This window comes from Hippoglossus hippoglossus, chromosome 4 (assembly GCF_009819705.1).
Source record: "Hippoglossus hippoglossus isolate fHipHip1 chromosome 4, fHipHip1.pri, whole genome shotgun sequence".
NCBI lineage: Eukaryota > Metazoa > Chordata > Actinopteri > Pleuronectiformes > Pleuronectidae > Hippoglossus > Hippoglossus hippoglossus.
The window spans coordinates 6,399,491-6,416,912 of record NC_047154.1 but is presented as its reverse complement, the minus strand read 5'-3'; the positions used below and the strand labels follow the sequence as shown (position 1 = coordinate 6,416,912).

Genomic DNA, 17,422 nt, shown 5'->3' with positions numbered 1-17,422 from the left:
CACCTTCATTGTTTGAGACAAAGATCAGCAGTTTTTAACTTGCCTGTAGATGTAAAAGGCCCCTGAGCGCCGGTGTCTCTGTGACTCTTGCTCTCCAGTTGATGCACCGCGGCGGGGCTGACTGTGTCCTCGCCGCTCAACATGGCCGTGTGCGATAGGGCTTGCGACTGTGCCCGCAGCCCCTCTAAAAGGCCACGACCGGCCTGCTCCATGTACTCCTCTGTCATCTGGGTGAGGGGGCAGTCCTGAGGGGCGGAGTGGTAGGGTGTGTCCATAGGGGAGCTGGGTGGTGAAAGGGAGGATAGCGAGGAGCGGGAGGAGAGGGAGGCTAGGGACTGCGGGGTGTCATGGGAGCGTTTGGTTTTGCTCTGGGTCAGAGGGTCAGGATTGAACATGGAACAGTCTCTGGATACAGTTTCTGGGGCCAGCAGGTAGCGCAGGTGGGGATCTAGCGTCTCTCCCACCCCTTCGTGACGTTCATACTGTGGGAGACCGTAGATGTCACTGAAACTGATGGAGCTGAGGGAGCCTCTGCTGGAGGCCAGGGAGCCCCGACTGGAGGCCAGAGACCCCCGACTGCTACTGGACGACACCGTCAGAGAACTGGCCGACCAGCTGGAGAAAAAGCAGGTAAGAGACACATGAGAAAAGACAGAGAGCTGCGAAGAAGATCAGCTAACCTCTTCAAGAATGAGTGTGGGAGCTGCACCTCTTCAGCTGCGTGTGGAGATAGGTGGTGATACGCGTTGCCTCCTCCAGCTGTCTCAGCAGAATGTTCCTCTTCTCCTGCTGCAGGATCCTGTCATGAAATACACATCCATGCATGAGAAATTCAGTTTGACAAAGTTAAATGAGCCGTCACTCTCTACCATTTCTGCATCTCTATTTTAGAGATGAAGAACTGATCATTCATGCTTTTATTACCTCACGCTTTGATTAACAACAGCCCATTTCTGGTCTTGATCAGAAAACCCAGATATAAATGCAGTCATTACAAAATTCAGCAGCTAGGCTTTTAACTAGAACAAAGAGATATGATCACACCTGTTTTATCATGTTTCACATTCATCCAGTTTGTGTTAGGATTGATTTTAAGATGTTACTGATTACTTTTAAGGCTCTTTATGGCCCAGCCCCCGGCTCTATCTCTGATCTTTAAATTCCCTATTTACCTCTGCACTACTTGCACTCGACTTTTTTCAGAAGGCATATTCCTGAATTGACTTGAAGTGCCAGGTTATTATTGGTCTTTTATCTCTATTATTATTATTATTATTACTATTATTATGTATTATTCATTTGTTTCCTTGTTGTGCAGCAATGATGACGCTACGAGAAGATGTTCTCTGGGCCAGATCTAACAATTTCCCATTAAGTGGAGAAATGTTGATGAGATATTGTGACTTAAATGCGGTTTGTCACATTGTCAATTTGTAGAGCAGCAGTGCTATAAAAAAGTCATACATGCATTGGATTGCTGCTCTGCCTGAAACTGAAAACACAGATCATCAACATTATATCTCTGGAGGATCCTGAGGGAGAAAATGTATTTAAATATTTAACTCCAAACTGCCAAAGAGGTTATGTTTTCACCTGCATTTCTTTGTTAGCAGGATTACACAAAAACTATTCCCATTCAATCTGTAGAGGGATGGGCCATGTTCCAAGGAAGAACCCGTAATATTTTGGTGCAGATCCAGATCAGGGGTGGGATCTGGGAAAGCTTTTTTTTTTTCTCCTTCTTGAACATTGCGAGATAGGGCGTCTTTCAACATTTTTGTGAATTTCTTAGGAAATAATGCAGAGATTTTTATGGCCACACCCCACTGCTAAAAGTGGAAACACTGCTCTCACACTCACATTCACACCTAAGGTAAATTTTAAGTCTTCAATGAACCTAACCCCAATCTGAATCTTTTTGGACTGTGGGAGGAAGCCGGAGTAGCAGGAGAAAAACCATGCAGACACGGTGAGAACATGCAAACTCCACACAGAAAGACCCCACCCGTACCGGGATTCAAACAGTGCCAACAATACCACTGTGGCGAAATGTTGAACATGACTACAATGTTTGATTTACAAAATATCAAGAAAGTATGAGATCTGAAAGTATGACAATAATAACATCAGTAAAAACTTTTGTCAAACACAAAATTTGACAACACAAACTGTCACCATTCTGACCTCTGATTGGCTCCCTGGCTCTGGGAGCTCTGGGCCCTCTGCACCTCCTCCTCCAGCCTGGAGCGCTCCTCCTCGAGCTGCAGAAGCGTCTCAGGAGGGTGCTGCTGCTTGCTGACCAGAATGATCTCCTGCAGAAGGGCCTCCTTCTCGCGCAGGAGCTGCAGGAAGTCCCGGTCGCGGTCCGCCTCTGCCCGCCCCGTCCAGCTCTCACTGTCCAGCTGTGCTAGCTGGTGCTGTATGCTCTGAACCCTGAGGGAACGGCACAGAGGTTAGTACAGGAAGGGTCGTTTTTCAATTCTCTCCCCACACCTGGAATTTGTTCGACAATGGATACACATGACATATTTATAGTTGGGCAAGTACCTGCTGTGTCTACTTGGTTTCGAACATTTGTTTGTATAAACCTTACTAGAGGACAAATGTGCCTGGCACTGTGACTCAAGTACAAAGAGCACAGAGTTCAGATGCCAAGATCAACACTGTAAAAACTCATTCCACTGTAGCTCTCTTCCTCAGCTCAGATCACACACTTCATCAGCAACATTCACACACGTCATCGTTCGCATGCAGAGGCAACAACATATATCTGCATAAATCTCAAGCTTGTCATTTCCCTCGCTCTAGTTTTTGCATAATCCTACAACAGAACAAACACAGATAAAAACATACTCTTATTGATGGAGGTCAAAATGGCTACGTATTAATGTTATATTGTATTATATGAGACATTGCTAACGAATATAACAAAGCTGTATTGAAGGCCACGTGGGAGCCAAGCTGACACTTGGACTATAATGACATTGTTATTTTGTACGTGGGCGACCTGCTGCATCAGTGGCTGCTCAGGTGTGTATCAGCACACAGACGTTGATGTAGACAGAGTTGAGCGGGATCTCAGAGAGCAAAACCCTCAGCTCAGATGAAATAACTGTGCTTATGTGTCCTGGATTTCAGACAGAGTGACTCAGTGACAGAGCATGCAAGTTTCCACAGGTCTCCCTACTCTCTCTCACCCTCCCTCCCTCCCTCCCGCTCTCCCTCTCTGATGTCATGGTTGGCATTGCTGTTGCTGGGTCACCACAGCAACATGAATCTTGTAAAAAAAAAAAAAAAAGGCAGCGTAATAATACGGTGACTGTTGCTGCTGCAGTTATCATCACACTGCTGCACCTCACAGCTGGAACATACCATGTCCAACCGGGAGTGTATCCATCATTAGATAACACGCGACCTTCATGACACACGACACCTGAGCTTAATGCAGGAGCGACTGCTTGTCAACATTACACAGAACTTCAGGCCTCATTCAGTGTTGATTTTGCCAACATGTAATTTGGCCTGTGCTATAAGAGAGAGCTATATTTAACCAAAGAGTGTGTACATTGAACCACCTTGCGGAGGAGCAGAGTGTGCGCTGAGGCAGGCGGTGGGCAGTCCGCTCTCTGGCCGCGCACACAAAGGCAGCACACAGTCAGCAGCAGCGTGGCCAGGCAAGAATGTGACCACCCAGCTCATTCCGCCGGGCCAGACACCGCTCAGCAGCCACGGCCACCAGACGCAAATACTACTCATAACACCTACTCCCACTGGACAACGTGCAGGGCCGGGGGAACGAGAGGGGACTGCCGGGGCTCGTGACTAAGGGCTGCAAGTGGGTCATAGTACTATGACTGGTAAACAAGCAGCCGGACACACTTACTTTTTCTTAGCTTCCTCGTACTGCCAGTTGAGTTTCACTTTGTCCACCAATTGTGAGGACTCTTGGGAACCATACTAAAGAAAGAGAGAGAAATTAAAAAGGATTTAGCTCACAGTAGTTCACGTTACAAACAATTTTGGAGACATGATTTCCAAGAATTACAGCAAAATTATTTCAGATGTATGAGGGGAGTATGAAGAGCTTCCTGCCGTTTATCTAGTCAACATTTGAGCAACTAGTCGTTCTTTTAGTGTAGAGGTTTCCACAATTTGAGCCCTGATTTATTGATCCTTTATTTGTTTACATATTTCCAAATTGGGACTAATAAAAGTATAGAAAATTAACTATTAGCAGTTCCTGTTTGGAATAAACAAATTGATGTTCAGACAATCATCACTGGATTAAGTTGAAACAACAATGTGAGTTTCCAGGAGTGTCTATTTTCTGCAATATGTAAACAGATTTATCTGTATTTTTTGGCAGTGATGAAGATTTTGATACACTCATAAAGATATCTGAATCTAAAAATATAAGTTTTATATCTATGTATTAACATTTGAGCGAGTTATCATTCAATCAAACTTTTGACACAAACTGCCATTCACATTGCTACCTCCCACCTCCTTTGACTCTCCCTCCCTGTATTTAAGAGGGAGGCAGGGAGGAGCAGCAGTTCCTCTCACCTCTCCCATGATGTCGGTCTGACAGCCGGTGTCACAGTACTGCTGCAGATTGCACGAGTCGCCCACAGTTCCAGTGCTGTTCGACACTTCGCTGACTGAGTCGCTGATGGACAAGCTGCTTTGGAGGTTCACCGTCAGCTTCGCCAGGCTCTGTGGGATAGAACAGTGATTGACAACAAATCAGGATTATCAATCAGTAGTACATTTATCACCGTGATGTGACAAAAGCAACAAAAAGTGTAAATTGCCAGGAGGAATTTTTAAGGGGGATTTTTACGGGATCACACATTTATTTAAACAGTAAGAGTGTGTCATTTGCCTCCAGCTCAAATTCATAAATAGGAGAAAATGCTTCAGTAAATGTGGCCTGACAATCAAACTGAATCATCATCTATTATTCATTATATATTACTCAATCCTATCTTCTGCTTTGCTGACAAAATCAGAGATGTGGTTGGTGATTCATGTGTCTGGAAATGTGCTTCACACGGAGCAGATGAGAAGCAGCAGAACAGTGGAGGCTGACAGACACTAGAGGTCAGCATAGAATATTTCACAGACACATGTTGCAGGAGTAAAGATTGGATAGAAGGAGGTTATCTTTAAAGGACAAAAAAGAGAGAGCTACCTGGATGAGGTCCTGCCTCTCCTTCTCGCCCGTGGTGATTGTCTTCTTGATGCTCCGCAGCTCGTTGAAGATGGCTTGAGCCTCATCCAGCTTGTAGTGTGTCTGACTGTTGGACATCTTCCTGTCAATCCTGTGACACAAAAATACATTAAGAATACAATTCATGCTGGCCACTGAATGTCAAAGCCCAGATGTGAAAACTACTTAAATATTCTTTTACTCGGTGCTAGAAGGTGGATAATGGAACTCATCCCTTTGAAACCTAAACCTACAGCCTCAAGGATCAGCTATCATCAAGTGTGGGACTCCAATTGTGAATTTTAATGAAATGTATCCTGCACAATTTGAAGTGGCTATCGCACATCATTGTCCAAGTATCTGGTCTTTTTTTTATGTTTACTTACTTAATATGTTCCTTCATTTGTTCACTTTCTTTCCCAAGTTTTTCTTAAGTTATCCTTTTTATAATTAATAATGATGAAATTTGTGGTTCTGATCAAGTGTTTGACGAGTCTATGATATAGATGTTTAAATGATGATGGTTCCAGGTCAGAACAGGTAGATTTACCGTTCAGTTCATTCAGTCATTATTTAACAGACTTGAATTAGCTGAATGGACAATAAATATATTTATTTAGGTGGGACCTGAAGGGACAAGGTGCTGCTGGCAGCTGAAGATACACTTAAAATAAATAATATATAATATATTTATTATCAAAATATTATTATATATAATAATATTATATTTTAAGACTATATGCAGCTTGTCAGCTAAATCACCTTTGAGTTTTCACGAGTCTACATCTGCACAAGCCCCTGAATGCTAAAATCGACCTGCTGGGTATGATTACTTAATATTTACATTCACTTATGTTGAGTTTTGCAGCAGAAGCATGTAGAGTCAATTATTTTCTAATTAATAATGACGGGCCAGTGTTAATGATAATCTCTGTTTGCACATGCTGAGACATTGTTTCAGGGTTTTTAGTGCTGCTTTCAAAGGCTAAAGGTGAAATCGGACTCTAGACCCCTGGTATCAAGTGTCAGCCAAGAGAAATCTAAAGTTTAACAATCCACTCACAAGAGGATTAAACAGTGTATTGATTATGAAATTAAAAACGAATCAACGAAGCCAGTTCGCTCCACTGCTTTGATCAGAACCTGTGTTTTTCAGTGTCTGTGTGAGGAGGAGGAGAGGGGGAGTTTGTTTGGTTGGTTGGTTGCGGGATGGAGGAGTGCGGCATCGTGCCTCCTCCATCACTGGGCCTGGCACGTGGCCCCTGCTCTCACCGCAGCCCGCTTCCTTCACTCTCTTTCAACAGCAGGTACTGTTCATCTACTCGACCCTGCCTCTTCCTCCCAAAACAAGTCCTGCTTTGTTCCCCCTACCCCTATTGGCAGGGCCTGGGAGTTTATGTGCTTAGCAAAAAAAAGAAAAAAAGGCACTACCCACCCTGTCAGTGCCTGCCTGTACTGAGGCCCCCACCCTGTGTACTGTAAAGTAGTAAATATGCTTTTACTATTTCTAAACAAACCATATATTTGCCATGATTAGGGCCCAATTACCACCAGTTGAGGTGTTTGCTATCGACAAAGTCTAATAACTGAAAGTATGTGAAGTGTCTGAACATTTGAGAAACTTGGTTGGTCAAGATGAGGTAGAATGGAGGCAGAAAAGATGCTCAAACATCCAACTGTCCAAAAGAGATAAACTCCTGACTCCAACTCCTGAATTATTTTGTTCAAGCGGTGACAATTAGCGAGGTGAATTTTCGTTCACATTAGAAACTGCTCATTTGCTTTATCTGATGTGTCGTGGCGTGGAGAACAATTAGCTAACAACTGAGATGGAAAGAAGAACAACCTGGCCTCAAACGTACTGGGCAAAAACCAACCCAGGAGAAACAATAGGCCACGGACACGGACACACACACACACACACACACACACACACACACACACACACACACACACACACACACACACACACACACACACACACACACACACACACACACACACACACACACACACACACACACACACACACACACACACACACACAAAAAGGCATAAACACACATACAAGCTTGTACACACACATGTACACACAGGCGAAAAAATTGGAGAGGAGGATGCCTCCATGTTTTCTGCAAGCTGTGTATTCTCCTGGCTATTCTGGGAATCACTCGAGTTGTGTATTACCTAAGAGATAAGAGACTCTTTGCCAGGACTCAGGAAGTGCAGAGGAATTCGCTGCCAGATATCTCAGTGTTTTTTTAAACTGTTCTCGAGACCACACCTCCCACCCCTCCGCCCCCCCTCCCCTCTCCATGGAGCAACTTCCTCTCCAGGCCGAGCCTTGGCTCCCTGCACTCCACTGGTGCATCCTCTTCCTGAGGTGGAGTCCCCTTTTCCATCAAAAAACTCCCTCCATTTGCCTTTTCTCAAACACTCTCTCTCTCTCTCTCTCTCTCTTTTAACTTTGAGAGGTGGAGCAACTATTTCTAACATTGGAACTTCTCTCAAATGTTCCCAGCACAGAAAGGCACTGTGTGTGTGTGTGTGTGTGTGTGTGGGTGTGTGTGTGTTTAAATACCAACACAAACTAAAGGCAAATGGTGAACTGCATCCGAACAAAGAGAAGGTTATCTCCTGATTATTCCATTAATATCCTGTAATTTCAAACAGCTTTTTGAACCAAATCTTTACAATTTTCTAAATAATGTCTAACAGTTTCAATATATATACTAAATTATAATTGTAAACCATGCGAAATAATTTGAAAAGGGTGAAGACTATATATAACATGGTTAAACAACATGAAATAATTTGGAGGAGCTCATGAAGGCACGTACAGAAGAAAAAGAAAAACAGAAAGTTGGAGTTAGAAGAGAAAGGACGACACTGAAGGCGAGAGGGAATAAAAAAAAAGGGAACAGGCCACTGGGTGGGGGGCAACAGCCATGAGAGGAAGGGTGGGCCTGGGACACATAGCGGCAGAGGAACACTCACTCCTGCAGGGTCTCCACTCCCATTTCCTTATACTGCAGCTCCTGCTTCACCTGGGCCAGCTCCTGCTTCAGTCTGGAGAGCTGCGGACACAAGGCCCAGCACTGCGTTAGCATGGCGCACAATGGGCTTCTCTCACCACCACTACCAGCCAAAAGTGCTTAGTCATGACTATTAACATACTGGAATGTCTGGCCATGTTGATACAGAGATGAACATGCACGTCAACATACACTGGATCTCACACATTGAGGCTTTTCTCCCCTGAGAATCATTTTCCAATTTGGGTTTATGTTTGGAAAAACACTGAAATGTTATCTTATTACATAATCTTAAAAAAGAGATGAGGATAAATCAGTGTTGTCTATTGTTGACATTTCAGGGGCAATCTTCTAGTTTCACACATCAAATTCATTCTACTCCTCATGTCTGTGGTTCTGAACATTTCCTTAAAGTTTAAGATAATCATTCATCAGGGATGTCACCAGGGTTTAACCCTTCAATGTGGACCCTTTCAAGTCCACCAATTTTGTGGGAGTGCAGTACTGAATCGCCTCAATGTCTCTTTCAGTAAAATAATACTATTATAATATTGTTTTATGAATGAAGAATCCAACAAAATGTGTTTATATGTTCTTTGTTTTAAGTTTCTAAAAAGTTTTGCATCAATTTCATTATGTTCTACATAATTTGACATGTATTTGAGTTAATGCGTCATACATATATAACTGCCAGGCAAATATAAACAAGATTAAGAGTCTGTGGCCTTTGAGCTACGTGCTAATGATAACATGCGAACATACAAAGTCAAAGCTAACATGCTGATGTTAAAGCTAGGGTTGGTAATACTGGAAAAGTTAGCAAGAGCAGGTCAGACTTTGAAAAAAATGCCACAGATACATCCAACCCGCTCCCATTGACCCTCTCGTCAAAGCTACGCCCCCGAAAACCATGAGCGCTCTCTGCCTGACAAGTGCTAGAAGCCAACTTTTCTGTGAATGATCATTTCATTCAGGTTGAATTAAGTGCTTATTACAGTCCTGATGCTGAGATGATTTTGTTTGGACGAAAGTTTGGATATTGGATGTGTCAGCATTATTACATAATAAATAATTAATATGACATTTTGATTTTATCCACATCGCCTAGTTCTAATTGAAAATGTCAATAATCTTACACAACTTTTTGTGAAAGTTACTCTATTTACAGATATAAAAACAAGCTTGGATCTTTTCGTGGAAACATGACGTACAACAGTTCTAGGATTTGTTGAATGAAAGTGAATTATGAATAAATAATCATCATAAGATTAAGAGAGGTTATAAAACACTGGCTCTGAATTGTTCCATTGAACAGATTTCTATTGTAACATTACGATCAAGTCTGATTCATCTTTTCAGAACAGCTCCTGAGGGACAAAGGTCGCTGATCCAGGAAACACCCTCACCCATATGACTGATCTCAGAGAAATGTCCAACTTGGTCATGTGAGTAGCCTCTGCCTGACCCTTTGATGGTGATCTCATCCTCATCCTCTCGAGGCCCCAAGCCAGAGCCACAGTATCCTGTAGGGGCCACACCCCGGCCCCCTTTCTGCCCAAAAGGGCCCCTCGCTGCAGCCCATTGTTCTCCTCCGATAATGACTTACCCGCTCTCGTCTACAAGCTATTTCCACTTTTATTTGGTCAGGGTCGTATTTCGCGTTCGAGGACGAGCCGGAGAGCGCTGTGAACACATAAGAAGAGAAGGACAAAGGGTGATTAGCAGGTAGTGAATAGTGAGGATTTTAAAGTGAACCTGGTATAGTAAGAGCTGAAGGGGAGATTCAGTGACATCTCCTCACGCCCTCACTGGCTGTAGACACCCCTAGGACAGCTGGCTGGAGTCAGGAGGGTAAACTGGGTGGAGGTGATTAAAGGGAGGGTGGGGTGAAGCAGGAACACCCCCCACAAGTTCGTGAAGGGACATCAACAATATACTGTTCCATGTCCAGGCCAGAAATTTAGGTCAGCTGATGTAAAAAAAAAATGTATATTGTTTTTAAAGGAGTCTTCCAGTTAACACTTCTCTCATCCATCATCTCTCTTTCTTTGATAATGAAACTGAAGAGTTGTGTGCCAGAGCGTGACATTAGTGTCTTAGGCTACATCCATACAACTGTGTTTTCATCTGTTTTCAAACCTTAACGATCGCTGTCCAAGCGTTTTGGCTTCATATCAGTTTCAATGATACTAACACATCTGAAAAGGTATATCATGTGACCACTCACTTACACTGCGCATGAGCATGCCGGTATAAACAGGAAGGCATCCCACTGGACAGAGGAATTGTCTCAGATTGCTCAAATAATATCTGGTCTCCTACACAAAGCAGGTGTATCGTTGTAAAATTCAGAATTTCACTACACAACAGCTGTTAGAAAAGACAACAGGGTCTGTAACAGCCTTCCAGAGGATCTAAAGGGGGGGTGGAAATGTAGATATTTTAGAACGTAAACTAAAAACCCATCTTTTCAGCCTGGAGTGTTTTGTCATTTTTATGGCTTTTTAGAATTTACACTGGTTATATTTATTATGGTATCTTTTTATATATATTTTATAATTTCTTTCTTCTTATTATTTATTCTATCTTTTTTTTAATTTACATTTCATTGTTTATTATCATTTACTTGCTTGTAAAGCACTTTGTACTGCAATTGATTTGTTTGAAAGGTGCAGTATAAATAAAGTTCGATTGACTGATGGATTGTGATTGATTATCTATTTTGTGCTCTATACTGGTAGCCGAGGCTAATGCTGGTTGTCTTCTTCCAGATAGGGGTCATGTGATAGGAGCCTGACGAATCAGCAATCGCTACATTGTGACTGAAAATACCTAATCAGCAGGCGGCTGTGCGAGTCTATGTCAACATGTCCAAACATCTCCATTTCTGCTCGTCCAGACTACAATAGTGTGCCATAGTTTTCAAACTAAAACGGGGCCGGCAGCATTTTTGCAGTTCTGACACTCTGGAATAGTGTGGACCCCAGCAGAGTTTTAAAACGAAATCATAGCATAGTGTGAATAAAGCCTTACTGCTGGTGATGGAGCGGTTGTCCTCGGAGAGCTCGTGGAAGAGCAACATTTCCTGCTGAGCCAGCTCCAAACGCTGCTGCTTGACCAGGTACATCTCCTTCTTGGCTTTGAGGGCCTCCTGGGCCACCACAAGGTACTCCTTCAGCATGCGCTCCTGCTCCTGCCGCCATTGAGTCCGCGGGTTCTCTATCTGGGTGGTCTCTGACAGCAGAACACGACAAAGGTGATTAACAGGCAAATATTTCTGTGAAGACCTGTGATAATAAAAATCTGAAATGCCTGAAAGTGCTGTTGTGGCCTCTTTGAGATAAAACGACTCAGTACACCACATAAGAAAAAATAAAAACACAGGAATCTGAGACTAAAAGACTCTATGCCCAATGTGATGATATTTCTGTATTAAAACACTGAACTCACTGTTGATGTGGTCGATGTAGTAAACTCCCACTTGCTGGTCGTAAACTTCCTCCCACCCGAGAGGCAGTTCATCTCCAACACAGTCTGCAAACGTCAGTGGTTTAGTGATCCTGAAATGATTTAAAATCAATTGAGTGCAACAGTAACCCCAAGGAATGAACATCTCCACTTTAATATCAGCCTCACAAATAAAAAAGTATGTGCAACATAATGCTTTCCCTGACTGGGACTCAAAACTCTCCCTTTCTTTTTCATCGTAGTGGAACCATCATCATTATCTTCATCAATATTAATCAAAGATAATAGCACCCATAAAAACTATGATGTAGTACTGATAATTAAACTATACAGCATCAGTGGATTTACAGGAAGACAGTTGGAATCTACTAAATTCTTATTATTATACAGAGCCGTGGTTTCCCGTTTCCCACATTATGTCATTTTCCTTGTTAGCGCTCTGCTGTGCCTCATTTGTCATGTTTATAATAGATGTTTTCTATGCTAATCAAGGAGAAAGAAGCAAAAAGCAAACATTTGTTCTAAACAGTATTTCTTCTGGACCTGCTTTTGTTTCACAGCACAAACTCAAACAAGGAACGAGGCCTAAAACCTTGAATGACGAATAACTTATCTTTATGCAATTTCTGAAATGGATTAAAACGCTTATCTCCTATTCCAACATGTGTGACATACAATTTCTTGTGCTTTTAATACCCCAATAAATTGTCAGTTATCATTAGAAATATACTGGTCGCACGAAGATAAACTTACTGCAGCAAAAAAGTAGCAAATAAAACAATGAGCAGATAAAGAAAAAGAGATACAAACTAAAAAAATTGATAAAAAATAGATAATATAATAGAAAATGTAACATGCTGGGACAGAGCTTAGTGACTGTCAGATTCACAAGGTTAAAAGATTTTCATCTCAGTGCTGCTCAAGGAAGAACCACATCAGGTGGTCAGGACACCAACCTGTCCATAGATTTTAAAGATAAACTAAGTGTTCACACTTACTAAACTGAGAATTTATATTATTAATACCCATAGGGACTTGCACGGGACATTTAAAGTATGAATGAAAACAAACCCTGAATTATTCTACTACACTTTGACTTCAACTGTCACACAAAGCAGGATCCTAGACCATCTGGATAATATGGCCAAAAATTCCATTAAGATAAAATGTTCAGTCAATATCAATAATTATCACGATAAATATCACATTAATATTATTTCTTTTAAGTTTAAAGACTGATTTTTGCTCCTGAGGGAAAGTTGTGGTTTTAAACTCTTATTTATGAGCAGAGAACGACAAACACTTGATGAACAGCAAAACATTTTGAAAAACTGAGGTTGATCAATAACGTGTTATACCTACTCACTGTGCAAAATGCATATTGATGAAAATTATATTGATATAAATAATAATAATAATATAATTATATGTGTGATCACAACATGACAGATACAAATAAATAAATAATTAAAAAAAATCAAAACAACAATGCAAAAAGCTAAACCGACAAGCTGGATAGTTAGCCTAATGTTAGCTTAGCAGACTAACAGCAACTGCCATAAAGTTTTGACTATAGTGTGATCAGTGGTTAAGTGAGGTTAAACTATATTAATATCAAATTTTTCAATATATAAATTTGTAGATTAAACTTAAACATTTTTCATCCAATACATCCATGATTTAAACTGTTTTTTCTCAAGTGCAGCCGTTCTGTTGTAACTGTTGCTCTCTCCTGTGAAGGGCAGATGATCTCATAAATCAAACTCATATATAAAGTCTGTTCAGATTTAAATTTGGTCACAGGGAAATTCTTGAAAATGTTATTTGCTGTGCCAAAGCTTGAATTTGCCGGGTGAACTTGTAACGTGTAATAATTAATAAACCACTTGTGTGGATGCAGGACTCATCAGCACACACTATGTCAGGCTATAACATTGACTATGACAGGGCAGCGCTTATGACATCAGGCTGACACATAACTAACTCTACTAATCTGCACATATCAGTGAGCTGTGAACCAGTGGGTCCACTGGCCGCACTGTCTGATTACCATCAATCAACGCAGAAAAAAAGGGTGGAAGGTGCAGGGGCAGTGACCCTGTCCTCAACAGTATGCTCACAATGCAGACAGTGCACGAGGCCTGATCCTGGTGAGCTATTGCATACAATGAGGGGATGGCCCCAAGAGAGTAGCTGAGGTATTCTGCAGCACATTCCTCAGGAGACAGACGCAGCGGCAGCAGCTCTGCTCTCCGGACACGCTCAGGACAAACTTCCCTCCATCTCAACGCCAAATGCCACTAACACTAGAAACACAGAACATGTTCCTCCTCTCTCGAAACACTCAGAAAGGCCTTTCTAAGCACTTTCCATGCCATTAGGATGTACTGAACAGAGTCTTGGCTGATGATGAATCACATAGGCTCGTAAAAAAAAAGGCCTTCAACAATGCCTCAAATTCAATAAACTCCCTTTGCATTTCACACATTTTTGGAAAGTTCCAAAGGCTACAACACTGACCTGCAGTGTTGCATGTAAGGCGTGACCTTAATTCAAGACTATTTCCATCCACCATGGAGATCATGTTGTCACCGATGTTTGTTTGTTAGCCCCACCAAGGAGGTTATGTTTTCATTTAAGTCTGTTTGTTTGTTAGCAAGAGAACACAAAAACTGCTGGACAGATTACTACCAACCTTGGGAGAGAGAGAGCAGGGAAAACATGCGGGAGGACTCAAGCCTCCGTCCATGGTGCACAAACTCAACCAGGTGAGAAATTAGGGCGCCCAAAACCATTTTCTATTTTTCAGGATATAATGCCTATCTTCATGTAAGAACCTTTGACATATGTTTGACACGGATGGAGGTATTGTGAGAGAATCCACAGACTGAGATATTGTGGTACATCAATTAATGATTAGATAAGTTTTAATACATTCTCTCACTGAATTAGATCAAATACTGTAGAGGATATATTCCCCAATGACAGGACACATTCATAGAGGTTATATGAATGGGTCGTGTTATGTGAGCGACCTTAATTTGCCTTATAGTTATGGTAAGTAAAAGAGATTTCAGAACTGCAAAAATATTGTTACCTCAGCCAAGGAGGTTATGCTTTCAGCCCCGTCCATTGGTTGGTTATTTTGGTGTGTTTGTTTGTGTGTCAGCAGGATTTTGCAAAAACTACTGAATGGATTTCCACAAAGGATGGGACCTGGACCGAGCAAGAAACCACTGAATTTTGGGGTGGATCCAGATAAAGGAGCAGATCCATTTCCTGTGTTTTTAGTTTTCACCAAGTTGACAGGGAATAACTCATGGATCTTGATGAATATGAGCAATTTGGTGCAGATCATACCAAAAATCTGGATCTAGTGAATGTAAATGTAGTTTCGCGAGGGCAGCCATTCTAGCTTTTGCAACAAACTGATTAATAACATGGTCTTTTGGTTTCTTTTAGGATCCATTACAGTCATCTTGGGGAACCACTTTTTGTCTCATCATTTCTCTCTAGCTCTACAGCTCTACGTCACACAGCCCTTCTTTCTAGAAAAGCACTGATAATGACCCCAACAACGACCCTCATATTCCCCCCAAAAAAGATTTGTTTATACAAGCAAAGATTGAGCGCACACGTCCGCAGACGGTCAGCAGCTTGGTGACAGTGAGTAAAAAGCATTCTCACATGAGCCCTGTGCAGCCAAGCACAAGGACAAGGCAAACACCAGCACACTCCCCGCCTTCTCTGGCTTCAAGTGTTTGTTTAAAGTAAACATACGTCCCGACACTACATGCATTTGTAAATACTTAAAAAACACTTAGAGCAGGCAGCTACACCTTTGTTGTTGGTTTTTATGTAAATAATGACTAAAGGTGAAGAATTATAGCTGTATACAGGAGTTCTGACATATATTTGATTGAGCTAACATGGTTTTAAAAACACAGAGGGGAGACCACAAAGAAAACTGTGGAAGTGACGTCAGTGGGAGTTTAGTCCTGAACTGCTCTTTGACCTCTCCAGGGACAGAGAGGGAGAGACACAGGGAAAAACATGTCCTCTTGCAGATCTGAATCCCAATATGTGAATGTTTGGTTTGTTATGCAGTCTTGTGACAGCAGCCTCTGTTGTTCCGAGTCATGTCTTGGGAGACTCTGACCGCTGCACAGCACAGCAGACTCGCGGAGAGGAGGATACACAGCAGCACAGAGCAGGAGAGGAGGGATCTGACACACATTTAGAGAGCGAGGAGGACGCCGCCAAATTATCGTAAAACTACAAGGAGTCACACTTGGTTTACGAGTGTTTTTGATGGAACCCTTTGAACTGTATGAAATCTGCCCTCTGCAGAAAAGCATAACAAATTTTTACGATCATTTCCATCAACCAGTGTTTTCCCTGAGAGCGGCTCGGAGAGAAAGATAATCATGTCACACTCCTGTTAGACCTGACACAGTGGCCCTGAACTGTCTGTCAACAATATTTATTTCCCCAACTGAGTTTAATGCACATCTTACACCGCTAGAGATGTTCTGATACTAGCATCCTAAATGCCTCTGATACTGCCAAAAAAGTTGGGTCGGAAATCTTTGAGTAAGCAAATCTATGTATCCATCCAATAACACGTTTTTAGAACACATTAGTTTACATTAAATAAATGTTTAACTTTGCCGCTCCAAACCAACATCTCAGCTCTGCTATGTAAGGCATAAAACTAATTTCTATGATAACTCTATTGCTGTAAGATTATGATGGAGCTCCTACAGAATTACTGTAAGTCTGCAGCAGGTGCTGGCAGTGACTGTTACGGAGTTTTCAGCTCTGCTGGCAGCATGGTCCTCTGGATGAGACGTCAGTCTGTGGCTCGGTTGGTCCACCACTTTGGTCCAGACTGAAATATCTCAAGAACTGTTGGACAGACATTCGTGATTCCTCGAAATGAGTGGTAAAAACTTTGGTCATCCCTTGATTATTGATTTAGCAACAGTCCAGTTGTTTGTCATAAACCATCTGGTCATCTGGTTTATGACCAGATGCTTTCAGAATTAATGACACTGCCAGAATACTTTCATTTATATGCTGTAATGCAAAGTACAATATATTTAAATTTGTGATAAATACATGGTATTAATATGATCTGTTAATTGATTGAGCCTCTCTGCCAATAGTAAATGAATTTGGTTTATAATAAGAGCTGAAGTTTTGATGTACAATTTTACACAGACTCTCCAGTATCCTCTTCCAGTATGAAAGGAAACAGAAAATGAGACAGATATCTTAAATAGACCAACAGAATGACAAGTATGTTCAGCTGTGGAGGACTGAAATGCTGCTGGGCCTTTTTGTGTCTCGCAACTTCCCAGCAAAAATATATTTAGTTGTCAAAGACATTCGCTAATTCTAGAATAATTTGTGCCATCCTGAATTGTCCCAGAGGATATTTCTATCTGTAGCCGACCCCCCCACCCCTTCGCCTGGCGACGGGCGGCTGCATTGGAAAGGCATGTGAAACTGGAGTCTTGGACCTTGTCTGGTCTGGTCATCCCAAGCAGGCCTTTGTTTCTCAACCACAACAATTAAGATGTGCCAAAAAACATATTTTGTCAAAATAATATTCATTGTTACATTCAATTACAGAAGCTGAGTTTTCATTCTCTGGATATGGGTTACTATGCTTCAGCTTGCCCACAATGAGCTCACTAAGAAG

The 17,422-nt window shown here is 41.9% G+C and overlaps 1 protein-coding gene across 1 annotated transcript in view; it reads right to left on the bottom strand.

Moving 5' to 3' along the window:
- wwc3 (WWC family member 3) overlaps positions 1 to 17,422 on the bottom strand; it is a 30,795-nt gene that overhangs the window by 6,072 nt on the left and 7,301 nt on the right. Inside the window, exons 2-11 of the mRNA XM_034582815.1 lie at positions 11,698 to 11,807; positions 11,281 to 11,481; positions 9,854 to 9,930; positions 8,210 to 8,289; positions 5,195 to 5,324; positions 4,567 to 4,716; positions 3,884 to 3,957; positions 2,185 to 2,433; positions 710 to 799; positions 44 to 615 (exon numbers count right to left, since the gene is read on the bottom strand). Coding sequence (XP_034438706.1) covers positions 44 to 615; positions 710 to 799; positions 2,185 to 2,433; positions 3,884 to 3,957; positions 4,567 to 4,716; positions 5,195 to 5,324; positions 8,210 to 8,289; positions 9,854 to 9,930; positions 11,281 to 11,481; positions 11,698 to 11,807 — 1,733 coding nt within the window. The remainder of the gene's footprint in view (positions 1 to 43; positions 616 to 709; positions 800 to 2,184; positions 2,434 to 3,883; positions 3,958 to 4,566; positions 4,717 to 5,194; positions 5,325 to 8,209; positions 8,290 to 9,853; positions 9,931 to 11,280; positions 11,482 to 11,697; positions 11,808 to 17,422) is intronic.